A 17,401-nucleotide genomic window follows, 5' to 3' on the forward strand; every position below is an offset into this window, starting at 1 on the left:
TACACAGTGAAAATATTATTTTATTTCATTTTGATAATGGCAACAAGATTTGTCAAAACACGACATATCCCATTACACGAAATTAACACAATATTCGGAAAAGATCACCAAAACATCTACATGCGACTTCTGTTATTACGTCTTTCACCAAATACAATGGCTTATTTTGTTATAAAGACTATGAAGTACAAGTGAAGGTGAAGATCAAACTAGATGACTGCGTAATCTCTAGATAAAAAAAGGGACCGAAAAAAAACACAATAAAGGTTATCTGTCTACATTCCTGGGAATATTATACAAAAGTAAAATTTACACCTCAGAGACGGTAGTCTTGAGGGAAAATACGTATGGAACAAAAATTCATTGTATTAGTTATTCACAATTCATCAAAAACTAACTCTGTACTTCATTGACTGAGGAACAATATCAGTACCAAATTGTTTTACCAGTAAAACTTAGGGTTAGACCTGCTTCTAGTCCGGCTAAAATGCTGTACACTAAATAAACATTCACACATTTCGAGAAAGGGCCTTAACACAATTGAATTATTATAAATACTCTTAAATACTATACACACAACAGCTCCTAGATGAATTACGTATAAACCTTAATTAGTTCTTGATTCATTGTGTTTAAAAATGGTACGATAATTCTTCAATATTGTAGCTTTTCGACGACAAAAACGGGCCGAATTATTTGCTAAGTAGTAAAGTTAAGTAATCTATATTTGAGAGTCCTTTCCCTTGTAAAAAATATTACTTCAGTTCAAGTTTTAAGTTTCTGTTTTATGTTTCAAAATGCTGCATTTCGCATCTTGGCAACTTTTTCGAGAATAGATACGTGACTTGCAAAGAGGGGGATGTTGCCGCTGACTCTCTGCCAACGCACCGCAGCTGCATCATCTCCAGCCTGTGGATTACACAACAGAAATTGTTACCTGGCATATGTCGCTTCTTGTTTGCGTTTTAAAGGGTGAAACAACTCACCTGTAATTTGAATTCATTAAATACTTCTCCAGTGTCGTCATGAAAGTTGACGGCCACCGTCTCCATCCAAGAGTTATCCGTGTTTCTTGGATCATCGACATAACCTTTGTACACCTGAAGACAACAAAATGAAAACATGCGTCCAGCTTAATTATCATTTATACTCAAAGCTAAGTGTCTAGAATAGTTGAGCCAGCTGGGCGATGGAATAACATCCTGTTCAAGGCGAGTTGCAACATTAGTGGAGCCGTCTTAAAACAACCCTCTGCAATGATCTATTGCATACCCCGAGCGTGCAGAATCTTAAAGTGAGATAATGCAAAATTGCTGCTCTATCGTTAGCGTGATAGACTTAGGCTCCGTCCAAACTACACCAGAGAAATTTGAAAACGCAGCTTTATTTCTACCGTTATTTCCTCCGGTCCACACTAATCCGTCACGGAAACGGAGCTTTTCGAAAACGCTCTTCAAACCGGAGGAATTTGAAAACGTCGGCTTTGTGTTTTAGCGTGGACGGAAAACATTTTGACAACGGAGCTTTTCGAAAACATAACATCACGAAAATGATTTGATTTCCCCGCCCGAGTTTTCCTCAAACAAAAATCCAAAATGACCGGTAATTGTTGCGTCTTCAGATTTCTCCGGCGTAGTGTGGACGGAAAACATTTGATGGGTTTTCAATAAGAGTAAAACCTACGTTTTCAAATTTCTCCGGCGTAGTGTGGACAGACTTTCAGAACACAACTGAAATGAACACTTGAATTCAACTTAAAATTACGAGATCTTACTTTTTAGATTGGTGAAATTACCTCGACTCCGTTATTGAAGAGTTTGTCGATCTGTCTACTGATTCGTTCTCTCTCTTCCTCTGTAAAGTTTAGCTTCGCCATGGCCTCCTCTCCAAACTCAGCCTTCAGAGCCTGGGTCACAACTTGTCCAGGTTCAACCATACCCTTGTAAAACACAGTTACATACCACATGTGAGACAGCTACCTAACCCAACCACTAACATTGTAAAGTGCCATTGAACTCTGGAAATGAGCGCTATCTAAATTCATGTATTGTATTGTATTGTATTGTACCACGCAAAGCATATCCTTCAAGCTTCTGTCAAAAAAATTGCTGTGTCATAAAAACGATTCTTTACTCACTCCTGGTATTGCCCACTGACTGTTGTCTCTTCTTTGTATCGCAACAAATTCAAGAACTTTCTTTCCGCCATCCAGCATGACACCAGCACTGGTCCTTTTCCACCTGAAAAACGAAATGCAGTTTTCTCATGACTGACCCAAAACCCAAAATCCAAGTATTTGAAACTTCTTTCTGTAGTGGCTAAAAAACAGTAAGCCAGGCCCCAGTTGCTCAAAGGTTGGTTAACGCTATCCACCGGATAAATCACTATTCAGTAGTTTAGTGTTAACAAAACAAACCACACTACCCCCTGGATAGTAGTTTATCCGGTGGATAGCGTTAACCACCTTTTGAACAACCCGGGCCAGTACCAAGGGCATAAGCGTGGGAAAATTCGTAACCGGCGCCAAGAGCGGCAGAACATGTAACCGGTGCCAAGGGCGGCAAACTCGTAACCAGTGCCAAGCGGGGGAAAATTCTGAACCGGCGACCAATTCACTAGTTGCGCCATGTAAAATGTTACTGATTGGCTAAGACAACGTCCCCTCTCTAATTGGTGAAAGCACTATTTGTGAAGTGCATTATTTCCAAGGCCTTTGAAAAGCTGTTAAAAGCCGTCCTAAGTCGAAACAAAGTAGCAATAATTAGTGTTGATTCTATATTTTGATTACCGTGTTACGATTGGGTCAGCAGCGTGATTGGGACCAAACCGTCCCAGAAGTCCTCTGCCTTGCACGCCCGTCCGGCCCATTGGATTCCTGGGTAGAGAAGATAAAGATGAACGGATTTACAAAATCAAAGTTTGGCATAAAAATAGAATAGGATGCTTCCAGAATAAAACCAAGATTTAAATTTGTCTTCCCTCCCTTTAAACCAATAATTTGAGAGATATAGTTTGATCCTCGACAAACAACAGCACACTTACAGTGGCAGCCCGTCTACCACCCGGTAAGGTCCCATATGACTGGCGCGGTTCACGTGGTATTCGTCATCGAGCCTGTTGTACGCCAGCGGTGGGCGACCTGAGGAGTGCCTGAAAAGAACAGTAAGGAAGCTCATAAATAACGCCTCGAATACAAAAGAGTTCACGTATACGAGCTGGAAACTCGGGTACTCGGTTACGAGGTTAGAAAAAATTGCGCTCCAAATATTTCCACGCTTCGCTTTTTCTTTGGTGTTCAAAAAACTCACTGATTATGAAAGTGTTTGTGGTTTTACTTCGATCTGGAGAAACGGTGGTTTGCTTAGTCACTTTTCCACGTCCGTAACAAATACAAACGGCAGACGGCGATCACGAGATTTTTATAACGGGTGGCAAAAATAAAACTGTATGTAATGAAAATACATCACCACGTACTGTACAGAAAACAGGGCCGTAGCTAGTAACAGACAAACCGAGGCACTCGCCTCGGCCATTTATTTTTCGTGTTGTTGTTTATAGTCATCGTAGACACATCCGTCCTTCTACTCCCATGTTTTTTTATGTTCACTCAAACGAGATGCAGGCTAACTCGATAACCTCGCGGTTCTATTAGCCTCCAGATACAAACTATGTACCATTGTCACCTTTAATTGTTATATATGTATCTTTTTTTCCTTTTTTTATGCTAATATTGTAATTTCAAAATGTAAGCGCAAAATAAAGTGAAGTTGAAGTTGAAGTTGACCTGAATACCTAGGAAGAGAATTTAACCATGGAAATACCCTGCGAGACAGAGATTCCCTTCTCTTTCTGCTCAGTGAAAGACGAGAAGAAATAGGAGGGAACCTCTGTCTCGCAGGGTATCATGGACATTGCCTCAGTCAAAATGCCTTTCTGGCTACGGCCCTGGAAAAAGCTTCTTTTCAGGTATCCAACGTGAACTGTAAGCTTCAGAATGCAGTGTAACAACACATGTACACAGATGGACTCTAAAAGCTCTCTCGAGTTGTGTGCCTTAATTTGATTAATTGAAACGCGACTGTGGCCAATCGCAGCGCATGTTATAGAGCTGCAGTTGTACAAACTTACATGCTCATCAAGTCAGGATCAGCCCATGGAGGTTTCTTCAGCACCACTGGAGCCGTGTAACTCACGGGGCTGTAATCCGGAAACTCCACCTTAAAAAAAGTTACATAACTTTGTCAAAGCCAAGCCAAACACATATATCCACTGAGAAGCGCGTGTAAAGACAAAATCGGATACAAGCGAAAAACAGGTGTCCGAGAGAAAGCACGGGCACATTGAAAAAAGCGCGCAAAAAAAATACCACTCACCTCCCACGGCACTTTATCATCCGGGACCGGAAACCTCCTCTCGGCGCATTGTGGGTAGGTTGTTGAACGTGCCTTGTGATGGACGAAGGCGGGAGCCACAGGGCGCAGGTCAAGAATGTTAGATGGTGCAGGTCCTGAAAGAAGGTAACAATTTGAGAATTATTCAGTTTCTTACTAATGCCAAGAGTCGTTACACAGAGAATCTGGAAGGATGATAAATTACTTATCATTGAATTGCCTCCAATTACCTGACGATGGCGTGGAAGAAGTTTCAACCTATAGAGAGAAATGAAATTATGAAAACAATATCATAGTTACATAAATAATAACTACTTATTAACCGAGAGTGAGGTCTTTACGGGAAAATCTCAAACCGAGACCTTGCCGTATTGACCGAACGATAGCGAAGTAAATACGGGAAGGCCGAGGTTTGAGATATTCCAGGAAAGACCGAACAGTCGCGGTTAATAAGTTGTTTATTGTATGGCTTTTTGATTTACTCCTGCAGGCCCGTAATCGGCCCGTGGGCATTACGGGAGAATAATGCCCTGGAATTATCCAATCAGATCGCGCGTGATATCCGCTACAAACAAAAGTCATATAATAATATTGGATAATCTCAGTTCAGATTGAAACGTGATTCCTTTGCAAATATAAAATGTATTTCCGTTCCATACCCTTTGATTATGAAGCAAATCAACCAACGTCTTCACTGTTTCAAATATCGACGCCACATTTTCTTCCATTCGTCCTAATCTCCTCTCCAGACTTCCTAGGTCACGTGTGGAGGGCCTGGGGATGTAGGCGGGCTGGGACACTGTGGGAGCGCCCTCAGATTCATCAGCGCCACTGGTGTCCAGGACACACTCCATTATGCGGTCAAGCTTCACCGTGGCGTCATTTACCCTGTGAGAAGAAACGTCTTGATCTATCACCACACTCACCAAACTAGCAATGAAAGAACTGTACGGTGCTCAGTAATGAGAATTGTTACTTTGAGCATGTGTATACATACTTGTCTCCAAGAGTGCAGACTCTTCGCTCCATAGTGTTCTTCTCCTCAGCTCGTTTCATGTGAATGAAATACTCCGCTCCTTGGAATTCCCAATTCTCCAGTTGTTCCTTCTCGTAATCTGTAAGTTTGATTTCTGGGAAAAAAAAGTGGAAACTCATGGAAAAGCTAAGTGGCTCATCAGGTCGGAGCTTAGGAATATTTCTACTCCCCCTGGATAGGATGCTAGTCCATCGCAGAGATACCCCCAGCATTGAATTCGCCGGTACCCATTTATACAGCTGGGTGGAGAGAGGCACTCTAAACGTTAAGTGTCTTGCCCAAGAACACAACACAATGTCCCTGGCCAGGGCTCGAACTCAGATCGCTCGATCCGGAGACGAGCGCACTAACCACGAGGCCACCGCGCCTCATGTTGTACTCAAATTGAACATGTCGAGCTGTATTGACTCTTGAGTTCAAGTTAGTTCTAATTACTTTTGGAAATCTTGCGGCAACGTTATTATCAACTTTCAGATTTTCCAAACTAATCTTAAAGGAGCCGAAACACGAAACACACCTTATAACGCATTTATACTTTTAAACAAAAGGTATCATAAATTCCCATAACGGAATCAAAGTAGTAATCACAATAGATTTTATACTAATCAGAATTATTCATTTTCTAGCAGCTAGGTCAGAATCTAGTTCGATTAGAAACCCCTGGAGTCAAACGATTAAAGGAGCTACGTCAAGGTTTTCGCATCTTGAAAAATTTAGCCTAAATTTTTCAAATTTGAAGTTTGTAATCCGTGTTAATCTTCCTCATCCTTAACCATCCTTGTTCCATCATGTTTTATTAATATCTTTTTGGCGTTTTCCTACCTTAGTAAACTACTATTTTCAAGTTTTCTTCAAATTAAAGGCTGTTTTGTACGTGGCCAAAATACCGTGACTGAGGTCCTTTCACATATCAGACCTGTCAGTTAATACGTACTCATAGAGCTGGTTGATGGTGGATTTCCGCACCGACACAGTCTCCATATCCACCTGACGAATATCAGCACGTGAGAGATGAAGATTAACGGAGGGAAAAACAGCGGCCTGCCGTGATACTCAGCAATCAGTTCATAGCGCTGAAACTTCCAGACTTTATCCGAGTCTTCTTGTACCCGCTCAAAAGTGTAACTAAAAACAAACAGAACAGATTACTGTGAGATTTTTGTGACATTCAGAACGATCAAGTTGAGGTATGATTTTCAGAAAAAAAATTATAACCAAAGTACTAACAGAGACAATCACTACCGCGGCAAAAAAAGCTTATAAACCAATATTACAACTCCAAGGTAAGAAACCAGTGGACGAAGGCCAGCGCGGGAAAACAGTCAAAACTTGCAGTGCTTGCAAGCGCGGGAAAAAGTGAATCCGGGAAAACATCAAACTTGTTGTGATTGGTTAACAAAGAGGCACGTGGCTGCTGCGTCCATGGAGAAGTTAAGCAGAGATGAAGCCAAATCAAACTTGCATTTTAATACTTTCAAAAGTTATTGGAGAACAGTTGCCTATGTGGTAGGCTCCGGGATCACTTCCGGTTTCGGAAAAAGACAAAAAAAAAACGAACTTTCTTTCATAGACAAAATAAGGTGGGAAAATGGCCGGAAATTAATTTCAATTACCTGAAAATGGCGATGAGAAGATTAAGGAGAAGAACATTTGTGAACAACATGTAACCCGCCAGGAGCGCGGGAGATAACCACTTGGCAGTCGGGTGAACTTCAGCATACTCCTCAGGCTTTTGACCTGACAAAAATAATAAAACAACAAGCGGTCACCTTTAAATTCTCTGTAAGATCATACACAGAATCTCCGTAAGATTACCAGTCAACCTTTGAAAACATTTGGACAGCTTTTTGTAGGTTTTTCAGGTTTTTCAAACTTCTCGGCCAATCAAAAGATCAGCAACCCGCAAGTATACACAGAGTCAGACCTGGGTACGAGATAAACACAACTGTATTTTCTCCGCACGACTTCTCCTCTTTCGGAGCTAACCTGAATTTGCATTTAAGCTGATGTGATCACAAGGAACATACGATCTAGTTGAGTAGCATGAAAGCATGCAAAGGAATGAAAAAAAATGAACAGTTTACCTTTGCCTCCTGTTGTCATCTGTTGAGCGAACTCACAGAGGAAATCGCTATCCACATGCCCAGCAGAACTGGCACGAGGGCTAAACTATTAATTTTTTTCGTTGATTCATTCCTTTATTTACTCTCATCCCACTCAACGAGATTGTATTGTGATTTAGATTAACCGCTTCTACCTGATATTTCCTCAAGGAAGAGCTCCCCATACATTTGCCAGTAGGGAAGGTCCAGTATTCCTCGGATGACCTCGCCCAAGCTCTTGGAGAACTGTCCGGGGCCTGGGAATGACACAGCTTGAAGAGCGATTCCATAGGCGATTATGAATATGAGCAGGATTATTACAAACTGTTTGAGATCTTCAAGCTGTGGTATAAAATAAAATGAGACCGTTTGTCAAACAACGCAAGGGCCGCAACAACGGCTGCAAAGGAGACAAAAGTTTAGAAGCCTCTACAGCGTCAATTAAGAAATGATAGCAATTTTTGTTTTGGATACGATACTGAGATGGGAGGATGTGTACGGAATATTATAAAAGAACACTAGCTTTCGTGATCAAATGGCCGTTTGTCCGGCAAATATCTGATGGTACAAGAAGAGAGCAAACAGCAACTGCCAATAGACCTTCCCCGCATTCCAACAAACAACGGCGCCGGGTCGAGGTCAGGGTGGACAAAAATACCGCAAATGATGTATGAAAATGTCCACTCCAACCTCGCTCTGGTACCATTGCTGAGGTCTATTGCTGAGGAATTGGAAGAAAAAGCATCTCCTCTTTGCCCTCTTGCAGATCCTATAGTTTCATCTGGCATGTCTACCTAATAAGGCTACAGAAAAAGCAAACTATCCCCTTTCGACTTTTAAGGTCACACAATCTTACCATTTTTCTGATCATGACGAGTTTTGGACCAAGTTGTCTGTTGACGGAGACGATTTGAAGCGAGCGCACGATAAACACGATGATATTCAGGGACAGGATGATCCGGGCTGCTTCGTACGTTGAATCGAAAAAGCGTAGAACAGCGGCCACGACAAAGGCCAGGAGAGAGAAGGAATCCACGAGATTCCATGTATCACTGAAGTAAATACTGAGTTTATCAGCAAAACTCTTAGGTTGTTGAGCCCCTAACTGAAAACCAAGACAAGAAAATACACTTTTAACGCTGGGGAAATAATATCGAAGGGTTACATTTTCACTACGTAACTCGCTTTTCCTTACTTTCGCAAGTAAGTGACATTCTAGTTGCTCCTCGTGAAGGTGCGATTGTATCACGTGATGTTTCTCTGAAGTCATCACTCGACGTCATTACGTGACGTCATATTGTGACGCGTTCATCTCACTCACCTGTCTGATTTCCTCCACGATGATTGTAAAGATCCAGAAGTAAAGAATGAGTTCCACAACACTTAGTCCTCCTAAAGTCTGGGACGAGTCAAAGCGCGGAAAGTACATCGTGATGACGTAGGCGTAGAGCAGGATGAACGCTATGTAAGAGAGCTGCAAGTGTATCGTGAAATACAATGATGTAAGAACTCGAATTTTGAAATTATAATATTTGTAGAGAAAGTCACATCAGTCTTCGCTGGTTTTTATGCGGGTCCTCCCTCCTGGTCGAATTGGAATTTGAAGATTTTAGTTTTGTGGAGGGAGGAAAACCGAAGAACCAGGAGAAAAACCCTCGGAGCAGGGCAAGAACCAACAACAAACTCAACCCACATGACACCTAGCTGGAATCGAACCCGGGTCACATTGGTGGGAGGCGAGCGCTGTCAACACTGCGCCATCCCTGCTCCCCATAAAAATAGATGCCCACCACTTCAGAAAATTAATATAAAAATAAAGCATTTACCAAATTGCCCATGAACTTGGTGAATGGCGCGGAGTAGAATGACGTGATTCTCTCATAAACAGTCATTTCTTTTGTTCGCATCATCACTTCCATGGAGTGGTCCTCTTGAAGCTCTGAGAGGAAAAAGAAAGTAAACAAGGAAACATGCATACGTAGTAAGGCCTGGTCATTTCTCTGACCACTGCTACACTGGGCAGGGTGAATATGTGTACTCAATTCATCGCAGCACCTCGCTTTAATCGGTTCGGTGCAACCTGCGATCAGATGCTCCAAAACCAGAACGCCCCATGGCAGGTTATGTTTGGTGCTAAAGCAAGCACTAAATTATGGCGAAGAATTTTGCTCTGACTGGACGAAGCCGATGTTGAATCTTAATGAGAAAATCGAAGAATAAATTGTTCCTTCATTTTTACCATAGACTGCTAGAGAATATCTTCTCACTCACATTAACTCCGGAATACTGTCTTGACGCAGCACCAAATTCTCACAAGTAACATTACTAGTAACCTACGGCGATCAGTGAAGAGCATAAGTGTTTTGATCAAAGGTTCTTTTACCTGGAATATAATCCACCAAATCTTCTCCATCGCCACCTAATGTAGATTCCTCGTCGGTGGTAATTTTGGGATTCCCGTTGCCTGTTTCAACCTTTTGCAGTTCAACTCCTTCCCCCGTGTCGCTTCTTCGTCTCACATTTCTCATGCTTTTGCTGTTCAAACTCTTTTGTGTGCGCCGCGCCGCAGCTTGTCGCTCGTGATGCTCATCAGGAACAAAATAGATTAACGGGAAAACGAGGAAAGGACAGAACATGCAGATGATGATCTGTCAGGCAAAAAAAACAAACAAACAAACAAAAAAACTGGCACACATTCAGTGACTCTAGTGGCTGTTAATGTGATTAGAGTCGATTTGTACCTAGATCTGATCAAAATTAGCATTCAAGAGTAAAATGAAAATTACGCACTAAAGAAAAAGTCTTTGTCTTGCAAGTGTCCCATCAGACGGAGCTTATCCCGGTTTCTGTAGCATGAAGCGACTAGGAGTTCTACCCCCCCTGGATGGGATACTAGTCCATCGCAGGGTTACCCCCAGCATTAAGTTCGCCGGTACCCATTTATACACCTGGGTGGAGAGAGGCACTGTGAGAGTGAAGTGTCTTGTCCGAGAGCACACGCAATAACCTTTGCCAGGGCTCGAACAAGGACCCTTTTTTGTAAATGAAAATTACACACAAAACCTTTTCTTAAAGTCGGATTTCTAATTATTGTCCGTAGTAGCAAGGTTTCAGCAATACGACCCGGCGAAAAAAAATTCTCTTAGCGGCGGTTTGACTTGTATATACACTTTCAAAATAGAATTTGAATTTTCCATTTGAAATGGAAAATTTCTCTCTTATAGATCTTCCAGGCTTGTCCCCACCCCATTAAGGATGGAAGTCGTTTTCCTTACCTTCCACCACTGGGTGTTCATAGCCATAGTTCCCATCCAGAGTCGGGTGAGTAGCACTTGGCAGCTGGTGTGGGAAATGAAATCCTGATCTTCCGCCATGACAGCCAAGTCAAGCGCTGTCAGGTGACCGAAGTTACCCAGTTCTTTGACCAAAAGAGTCTGGGAAAGAGCTTCGTTCTCCTCGTAACACTCCTGCAGTACACCGATGGCGTGCTGTTCAAAGTCACTACAAGAAAACGAATGCGTTCAGTAAATGTCAAGAAATCGTACAAATCTTCTAGCTCTTCGATTCGCTACGGTACTCACTGTCTATTCCTTTTTAGTATAAAACTACTATCTTTCTATCACGAATGCTGTTCTCTGACTGGCTACGCTACTCGCTATCTATTCTGCGATAGATAGTGAGTAGCGTAGCAGTGTGCCCTAGTTAACAAGATGACGGCCGCTTCTTTGCATTTTTGAAGTGTACGCTGTGAAGGGAATTTAGATAAAGTTTTGAACGACTAGATTTACAATGAAACAATTAGATTATTCGCTCTCGATTTCTATGCGTCATAGTTGACTCGGGCTGGGTTGCGCCTTCGTGACTATCGTGCAATGGTAATCTCGAGCTCATAATCTTATTTTTAAATAGATTGACTGAGAGAGAAACGAACTGGAAAATTCGAGAATCAAGCGAGTTATCTTTACCAACTCGTGCTCATTCTCAGAAATTTTTAACTTCGTCATGTTGTCTTCCGCACACAAAAGATTGCGTGAAGCGTATGTTACAACGGTTAGGATCAGAAAGGATTCCAAAACTGGGTTCTCATATTACTCGAAATATAAACAAAAGTTTTTGCTTCTTTATTGTAAAACAGTCATATTTTAGTACTCAGTCGGAATAATCCCAAAAGGGTACAAGAACCAGATTTCAGCTTTCAAAGCATGACCCCGCCCAAGTTAAAACGGAGTACAAGCCAACCCACATACTCACCCTGTGTTGCTCTATATGATACAGACCAACATTCCCCTCCCTCGCGGGCGCACACCCACCTACACACCCGCTCCACCCTTGCTGTTAAACAGATGATACCTACTTTGCGTGTTCCAATAACTCAGGGCTAATATCAGTAATGGTGTCATCTGCACGGGCTTTTCCCGCCATGGATTTGATCAAGCGCGTTGCCATGAGAGCGGACGCGATCTGTTCTTTACCCATAATCCACATGAGCTTGGCCATATCTTGTCTGTTGCTAAGCACCGCCCAGATGAACACGTCACGGTATGGGGTTGGCAATGGATCGTATTTGTGGATAGGATTCGCTGAGAATAAAAATATTGAGAGATGAGAAACATAAGCCATAATGCCCGAGGCAATAGAGATGCGGTAGCCTGATGGTTAACGGCTGGACTCTGGATCGATCGATCTGGGTTTGAGCAATTGCCAGGATCACTTTGTCGTGTTGTTGGGAGATAAACAATACTCTCACTGTGAAGGCGAAATGCTGCAGTACCCCGACAAAACGCTGTGGTGGTAGGCTAGTGTACCACCGTTAGCGGCAAGTGTTTTAGCTGACCAAGGAATGTTACAACACAGCTAGAAAAGTCGCGCTATCAAACTCTGCACACGTAAGCTTCGCGTCGTCGTCGCACATTTGTTTCCATTGGCTATGCCGCACTTGGCAAATTTGGAGAGCACTCAAGAAGCTATAGCTGCTCTCCACTGCGCTTCGAGCAACTCTTACGTTTCTTTCGTGCTCTCCAAACTTTCCGCGTTCAAAATACTAAGTGATACATGCTAAAGCATGAATAAATTGCTAAATACAAAATTCAACAGCAGAACAGGTTTTAAGAATTTTTCCCTTGGAAAACTGAGTATCCTTGAGGAATAACTTACCAAACATCATTGGATGACTGATTTTCCGGCTTTTGTTCATGAAGTCAGAAGGCGTTAAAAGATAATGAGGATCTCTGAGGTAAAGACTGTGATAAGAATCACCCATCAAGTTCTCAATCACTTCACCAACAATGGTCAGGTTCAGGTTTGTCACATTTTTCTTGCTCTGAAAAAGAACAAAAAAGATTAGAAGTATTCTTCGGACCCTGTGAGTGCTAGTCCCTGCATTTTGGTGTCAAGGACGTTGCTAGGTAACAAGCTCACATGAACGAAGTGAAGCTGATGGGGAAGACCTGGAAAAGCATCGAGAGACTGGCAAATGTGGAGAGATCGCGCTGCTACCCTACACGCCACCCGATGCAATATACATAAGTGAGTGAGTTGGAAACCCCTTCGCTCTAAAAAACATAAGAAACCAACCAGAACTGGGATCAAAGACATAAGAAAAATACGGGAAATAAATTTAGCGAGGAAGAAGGGAAACCGCCGCACGGCCGGCTTGGGACGGCAAGAAACCAGTGGTAAAACAAGAAGCTCCACAAACCATTTGTTGTTGAAGTAGTGGCTTGATGACGCTGTTACTGGGAACCTGCAAAAGGTCAAGGATACCAAGCTCAACTCTCTCTCTCTCTCATCACAAATCAACAAAATGGATTAGCGCCGCATCGTATAGGTGACAAGTTACCGAAAGCAATAATTCTCGTCAATTTCGGATTTGGCAACCCTTTCCAATCACATTTCTGCGGGGAAGGGGAGGGAGGGGGGAGGGGGGAGGGGGGGAGGGGTGCTACTCTCTGAGGGTTGCCATTTCCGACAACTGCCTACGACCGTGAAATGTTGCCGCTTCTTTTGGAGGTGGCTACTTTCGAAGGATTTTTACCTTTTACCGCGAACTTAACGCTATTCAACAATTAGATTATGAACTCGAGATTTCTACCACGCATAGAAATCGAGAGCGAACAATGTCGGTAATTGCTTTAGTATAAATCTAGTACACGTTCAAAATTTTCATCTAAATTCCCTTCGACGACCCTTCGAAAACGCAACGAAGCGGCCCCAGTGTACACCGCTAGGCTACTCACTATCTACAACAGAATACACAGTGAGTATCGTAGCCAATAAGATAAAGGCATTCGTGATAAAACGCTAGTAGATTTATACTGAAACTGAATAGGTCCTTTCGGGCTGGTAGTAACAGAAAGTTTGAAAAGTTTTCCTCTGATTGAAAGTAACCAAAGCTTCATGCGTTATTTTTGCTCCATGATGTATGAAGAATCGAGTGTTATAGAACTTACCCCGGTATATAACTGACAGAGGATTTGTGGAGTTAGAAACTCTCTCAGGCTAAGTCCATTCTGCAGGAATAGTTCAACAAAGCCTGTCTTGTCGTCCAGTAAAGCAGCCAGCATTGGGTTGGAAAGGCCCTCGGTCTATAAACATAACAAAGCGATCAGTAACGTTATCAGACTCGTTAAGGACTGGTCAGTCAAGACCGGGAAAAAGTATTTCCTGAATGAGTAAAAACTGAACAGTGTAGGAACACGCCTTCTCCGCAAAAAGCCTTCTGAGAGAAATCAGAAACTCCTTCAAAGTTTAACTGTCCGCCTTTGATCAGACTGCATTACTGTAAATGATAAATGCGACAAGTTTCGATTGTTTTTTTTTTCTGAAAACGCAGCGAAGCCGACGCGAAATTAGCAAAAACCGCGCGTTTCGTGGGCCGTCCACTCGATTTGCTGAGTTCAGTTCGGGAAAACCGAGACTAATATTGGTTAATTAAGGGATTATGAGATGGTAACTGATTAAGGATGAGGTATTCAAAGCGTGGAGTTATTTTAGTTTTGAAATTACAAAAAAACAACCAACCGTCCAGTGTTTCTCCTCGGTGAAGATTTCACTTTTGGCCACATCAATCCGGTTCCAGGCTAACGCTAAATTCAACTGCACCAAAGGACTGGAACTGTTGGCTGTCAATCAAGAGATTTAAAATTTGTAAATTAAGTATCCTAAAAGGTTTTTCGATGAGAACAAACACTAATAACAAGTACAATGACTGCATCTATCTGCTCGCTACCTTTCGTACCGTCACAAAATCGATCTTTACATGCAACACTCGATCTTTCAGCTCACAAACGGTCAATCGATCTTTCATACAGTCACGCACTCAATTTCTCGTACAGTCACGCACACGAACTTGCACAACGTCACACACTCGAGAATTTCATTTCTACTATCTCAAGCTATCTAATCTATCCGACCTGTTTACTGCTGGCTGAAGATTTTCTCCCTTTCTGTTTGCATGATCCACCATCATTCTTATATGCAAGAGAAGGAAAATGTCAAACCTTTAAAGGAGCTGACACACCTCCTGAAACGTACTGGCTTTTAGATTGTTCTGTTCCCCCACCCCACCCCCCGCCGTCCCCCAAGTCAACAAAATGCACGCCGGCTTTGCATTTTCGTGTGGGCAGAAAACATTTTGAAAACGGAACTTTTCGCAAAAAGATGAAGCCACAATAATCATGTGATTTCTCTGCCCCAGTCTTCCTCGAACACAAATCCAAAATGACCGGTGATTGTCGCGTTTTCAAATTCCATGGCGTAGTGTTGACGGAAAAAGATTTGATTCGTTAAGAGTGAAAACACCGTTTTCAAATTTCTCCGGCGTAGTGTGGACGGAAAATGTTTGATGCATTTTCAGAGTCAAAACACCGTTTTCAAATTTCTCCAGGGTAGTGTGGACGGGGGCTAAGGCATCTGCAAACCAGGTACGTTTTGCCAAACCATTTCCCTACTCGCGACTCGACGAAATAGCTATAATCAAATACCCACAACTTGACAAGCTGACTGAAAATCGTCCAGGTCATATCCTTGAAAACAACTTTATGTTCACGAAGCAGTGTTGAAAGACATCAAGCTTTTCTTTGCAGTCTCAAAGAGTTATTATTTGTTTCCTTGCCCAGTGATGATCTTAAAACATGTCATATCAGCTTCATTAAGTGAGACCATAAAAACATCTGCATCACTGCCATACCTTTCAACAGAGCTTTGAGAATGGCAAGATCAATGTCTTGAGATATGTTTGTCTCATCATCAAGTCTGTATATCGAAATCTAGAAACACAACAAATGCTTAAACTTAAAACTTAACTTGACGCTTAAAAACTTGCTAAAAGCCAGGTGTTAATCTAATGTTTGCTTTGTTCTGACATGCTATCTGCCTTTTCCAAGGACCGTTCTTCGTGATTTCGGTAACTTCCCACGAAAAGAAAACGTCAATAAGGTAGGTAAGATTTTTATGATAAAGAATTCAGAAACTGTGTATGCCCTTCCTTTCGAGGTTTTGTAATTTGCCTTTCCGAATTACCTTTAGCCTCTTTCTCAAAGCGAGTCTTGGTGCATACTTTCATATGAAAATGAGATTTCCTTCACATGCAAATTTTAAAACTCTTTTCATACGGATAGTTTTGCAAGTCCGAGAGCTGACTTTTTATCACATGCAATACGTAAAATGGTAGAAAATTCACGTCTTATTCGTGAATAGAGGCAGATAAATAAGCTTAATTATGATAGAAAAGAAACGCAAGTTAATTTACCATTTTTTCGTCCTCAAGCACTTGTTCAATCATCTTGTAATGCTCACTGACATCTGTGTCCTTCATGAATGGAAACACGTCTGCCACCTTCGCTCGTATCTTGCTCTCAAACGCTGGATCAATTATGTTGATAGTAGTCCTCCCTTCACTGCGTGAAAACGAAATAAAAGGGTTTTGTTGTGACTGCGTTGTGAAAACAAAAGCGAAAGCATACAACCGGCTCAAAGTGTGGAAAAACATGTAACACGCTCTAAGCGCGGGAAAACGTGTAACACATTCTACGCGCGGGAAAACATGCAACCGGTAAAAAGCGCGGGAAAACAGGCCACCGTTAAAAAGCGCGGAAAACACGCTTATGCCAAATCACGATTGGTTTCGATTTGCTCTTACATGTAATTGGTTGAAATAACGTCATGTTTGTTCTGATAGGTTAGAATTCGTTGTGCAAGGTTTATAAACCAATCAGAGGTGAGCAAAGGGAAAATGAACTCAGAAAGCCATAGCCCTGGAGTTGTCTATTAAAGTAACCCAAAACAATCCAGAGATCGTGTAAGCTAAGCAGAATTGTTTGAGCAAAGAAATTGCAAAATTTGAAAGAAGTGACAGAGAAAAATAGAAAGACAAGAGGACAAAGGAGTAAAGGGAGGAAGGTGACGGGGTTAAGGAGGCGTAGCTTTAGTCATGCATCAAAGCTACCATGAATATGGCTACCAACGCTCACCATTTCTTCACAGTGTGGCTGTAAGCATAAGCCACCACATCTGCAGCGCGACCACTCCCGTCCACCACCACTGCGGGGATTTTCTTCTTGATCAGCTCACACATGGTGCGTACGGTGTTCGGTCCACCTTCCAGAACCAATAGAACCACAGGAACACCAATGGCACCTACGGCGATATCAAAAGAGTAAGACACTATACTGCCACACGGTTCCTATATATAGAGGAAGAGATTATATTAATCCTGGCTTCGCTGGGACGAAGTTAACTGTCCTTAAAAATAGAGGTGTCTGTTTTATGAGCTCCGTTAGGAGAGGTTTGTTTGACTGTTTTTTAAACTGCAACATTCAAGATATCTATAGTACTTATTCCACATCAGTTTTGTTTTTCGAATACAGTGCAAT

The 17,401-nt window shown here is 42.1% G+C and overlaps 1 protein-coding gene across 7 annotated transcripts in view; it reads right to left on the reverse strand.

Moving 5' to 3' along the window:
* The window catches only part of LOC145486431 (transient receptor potential cation channel subfamily M member-like 2), a 109,409-nt gene continuing 92,008 nt past the window's right edge, over positions 1-17,401 (reverse strand). For all 7 annotated transcript variants that reach the window (XM_081465098.1, XM_081465094.1, XM_081465099.1 and 4 more), the window contains 27 exons: positions 17,000-17,165; positions 16,279-16,426; positions 15,718-15,796; positions 14,550-14,650; positions 13,979-14,113; positions 13,228-13,272; positions 12,684-12,849; positions 11,884-12,109; positions 10,805-11,030; positions 9,913-10,177; positions 9,356-9,468; positions 8,851-9,003; positions 8,386-8,634; positions 7,685-7,871; positions 7,041-7,164; positions 6,362-6,552; positions 5,389-5,521; positions 5,051-5,279; positions 4,622-4,649; positions 4,374-4,507; positions 4,129-4,217; positions 3,043-3,150; positions 2,789-2,875; positions 2,138-2,240; positions 1,796-1,939; positions 987-1,100; positions 1-909 (listed from right to left, as the gene is read on the reverse strand). In XM_081465098.1, the coding sequence (XP_081321224.1) occupies positions 793-909; positions 987-1,100; positions 1,796-1,939; positions 2,138-2,240; positions 2,789-2,875; positions 3,043-3,150; positions 4,129-4,217; positions 4,374-4,507; positions 4,622-4,649; positions 5,051-5,279; positions 5,389-5,521; positions 6,362-6,552; positions 7,041-7,164; positions 7,685-7,871; positions 8,386-8,634; positions 8,851-9,003; positions 9,356-9,468; positions 9,913-10,177; positions 10,805-11,030; positions 11,884-12,109; positions 12,684-12,849; positions 13,228-13,272; positions 13,979-14,113; positions 14,550-14,650; positions 15,718-15,796; positions 16,279-16,426; positions 17,000-17,165 (3,860 nt within the window). In that variant the 3' untranslated portion in view covers positions 1-792. The remainder of the gene's footprint in view (positions 910-986; positions 1,101-1,795; positions 1,940-2,137; positions 2,241-2,788; positions 2,876-3,042; positions 3,151-4,128; positions 4,218-4,373; positions 4,508-4,621; positions 4,650-5,050; positions 5,280-5,388; positions 5,522-6,361; positions 6,553-7,040; positions 7,165-7,684; positions 7,872-8,385; positions 8,635-8,850; positions 9,004-9,355; positions 9,469-9,912; positions 10,178-10,804; positions 11,031-11,883; positions 12,110-12,683; positions 12,850-13,227; positions 13,273-13,978; positions 14,114-14,549; positions 14,651-15,717; positions 15,797-16,278; positions 16,427-16,999; positions 17,166-17,401) is intronic.

This window comes from Orbicella franksi, chromosome 5, assembly GCF_964199315.1.
Source record: "Orbicella franksi chromosome 5, jaOrbFran1.1, whole genome shotgun sequence".
Classification (NCBI taxonomy): Eukaryota; Metazoa; Cnidaria; class Anthozoa; order Scleractinia; family Merulinidae; genus Orbicella; species Orbicella franksi.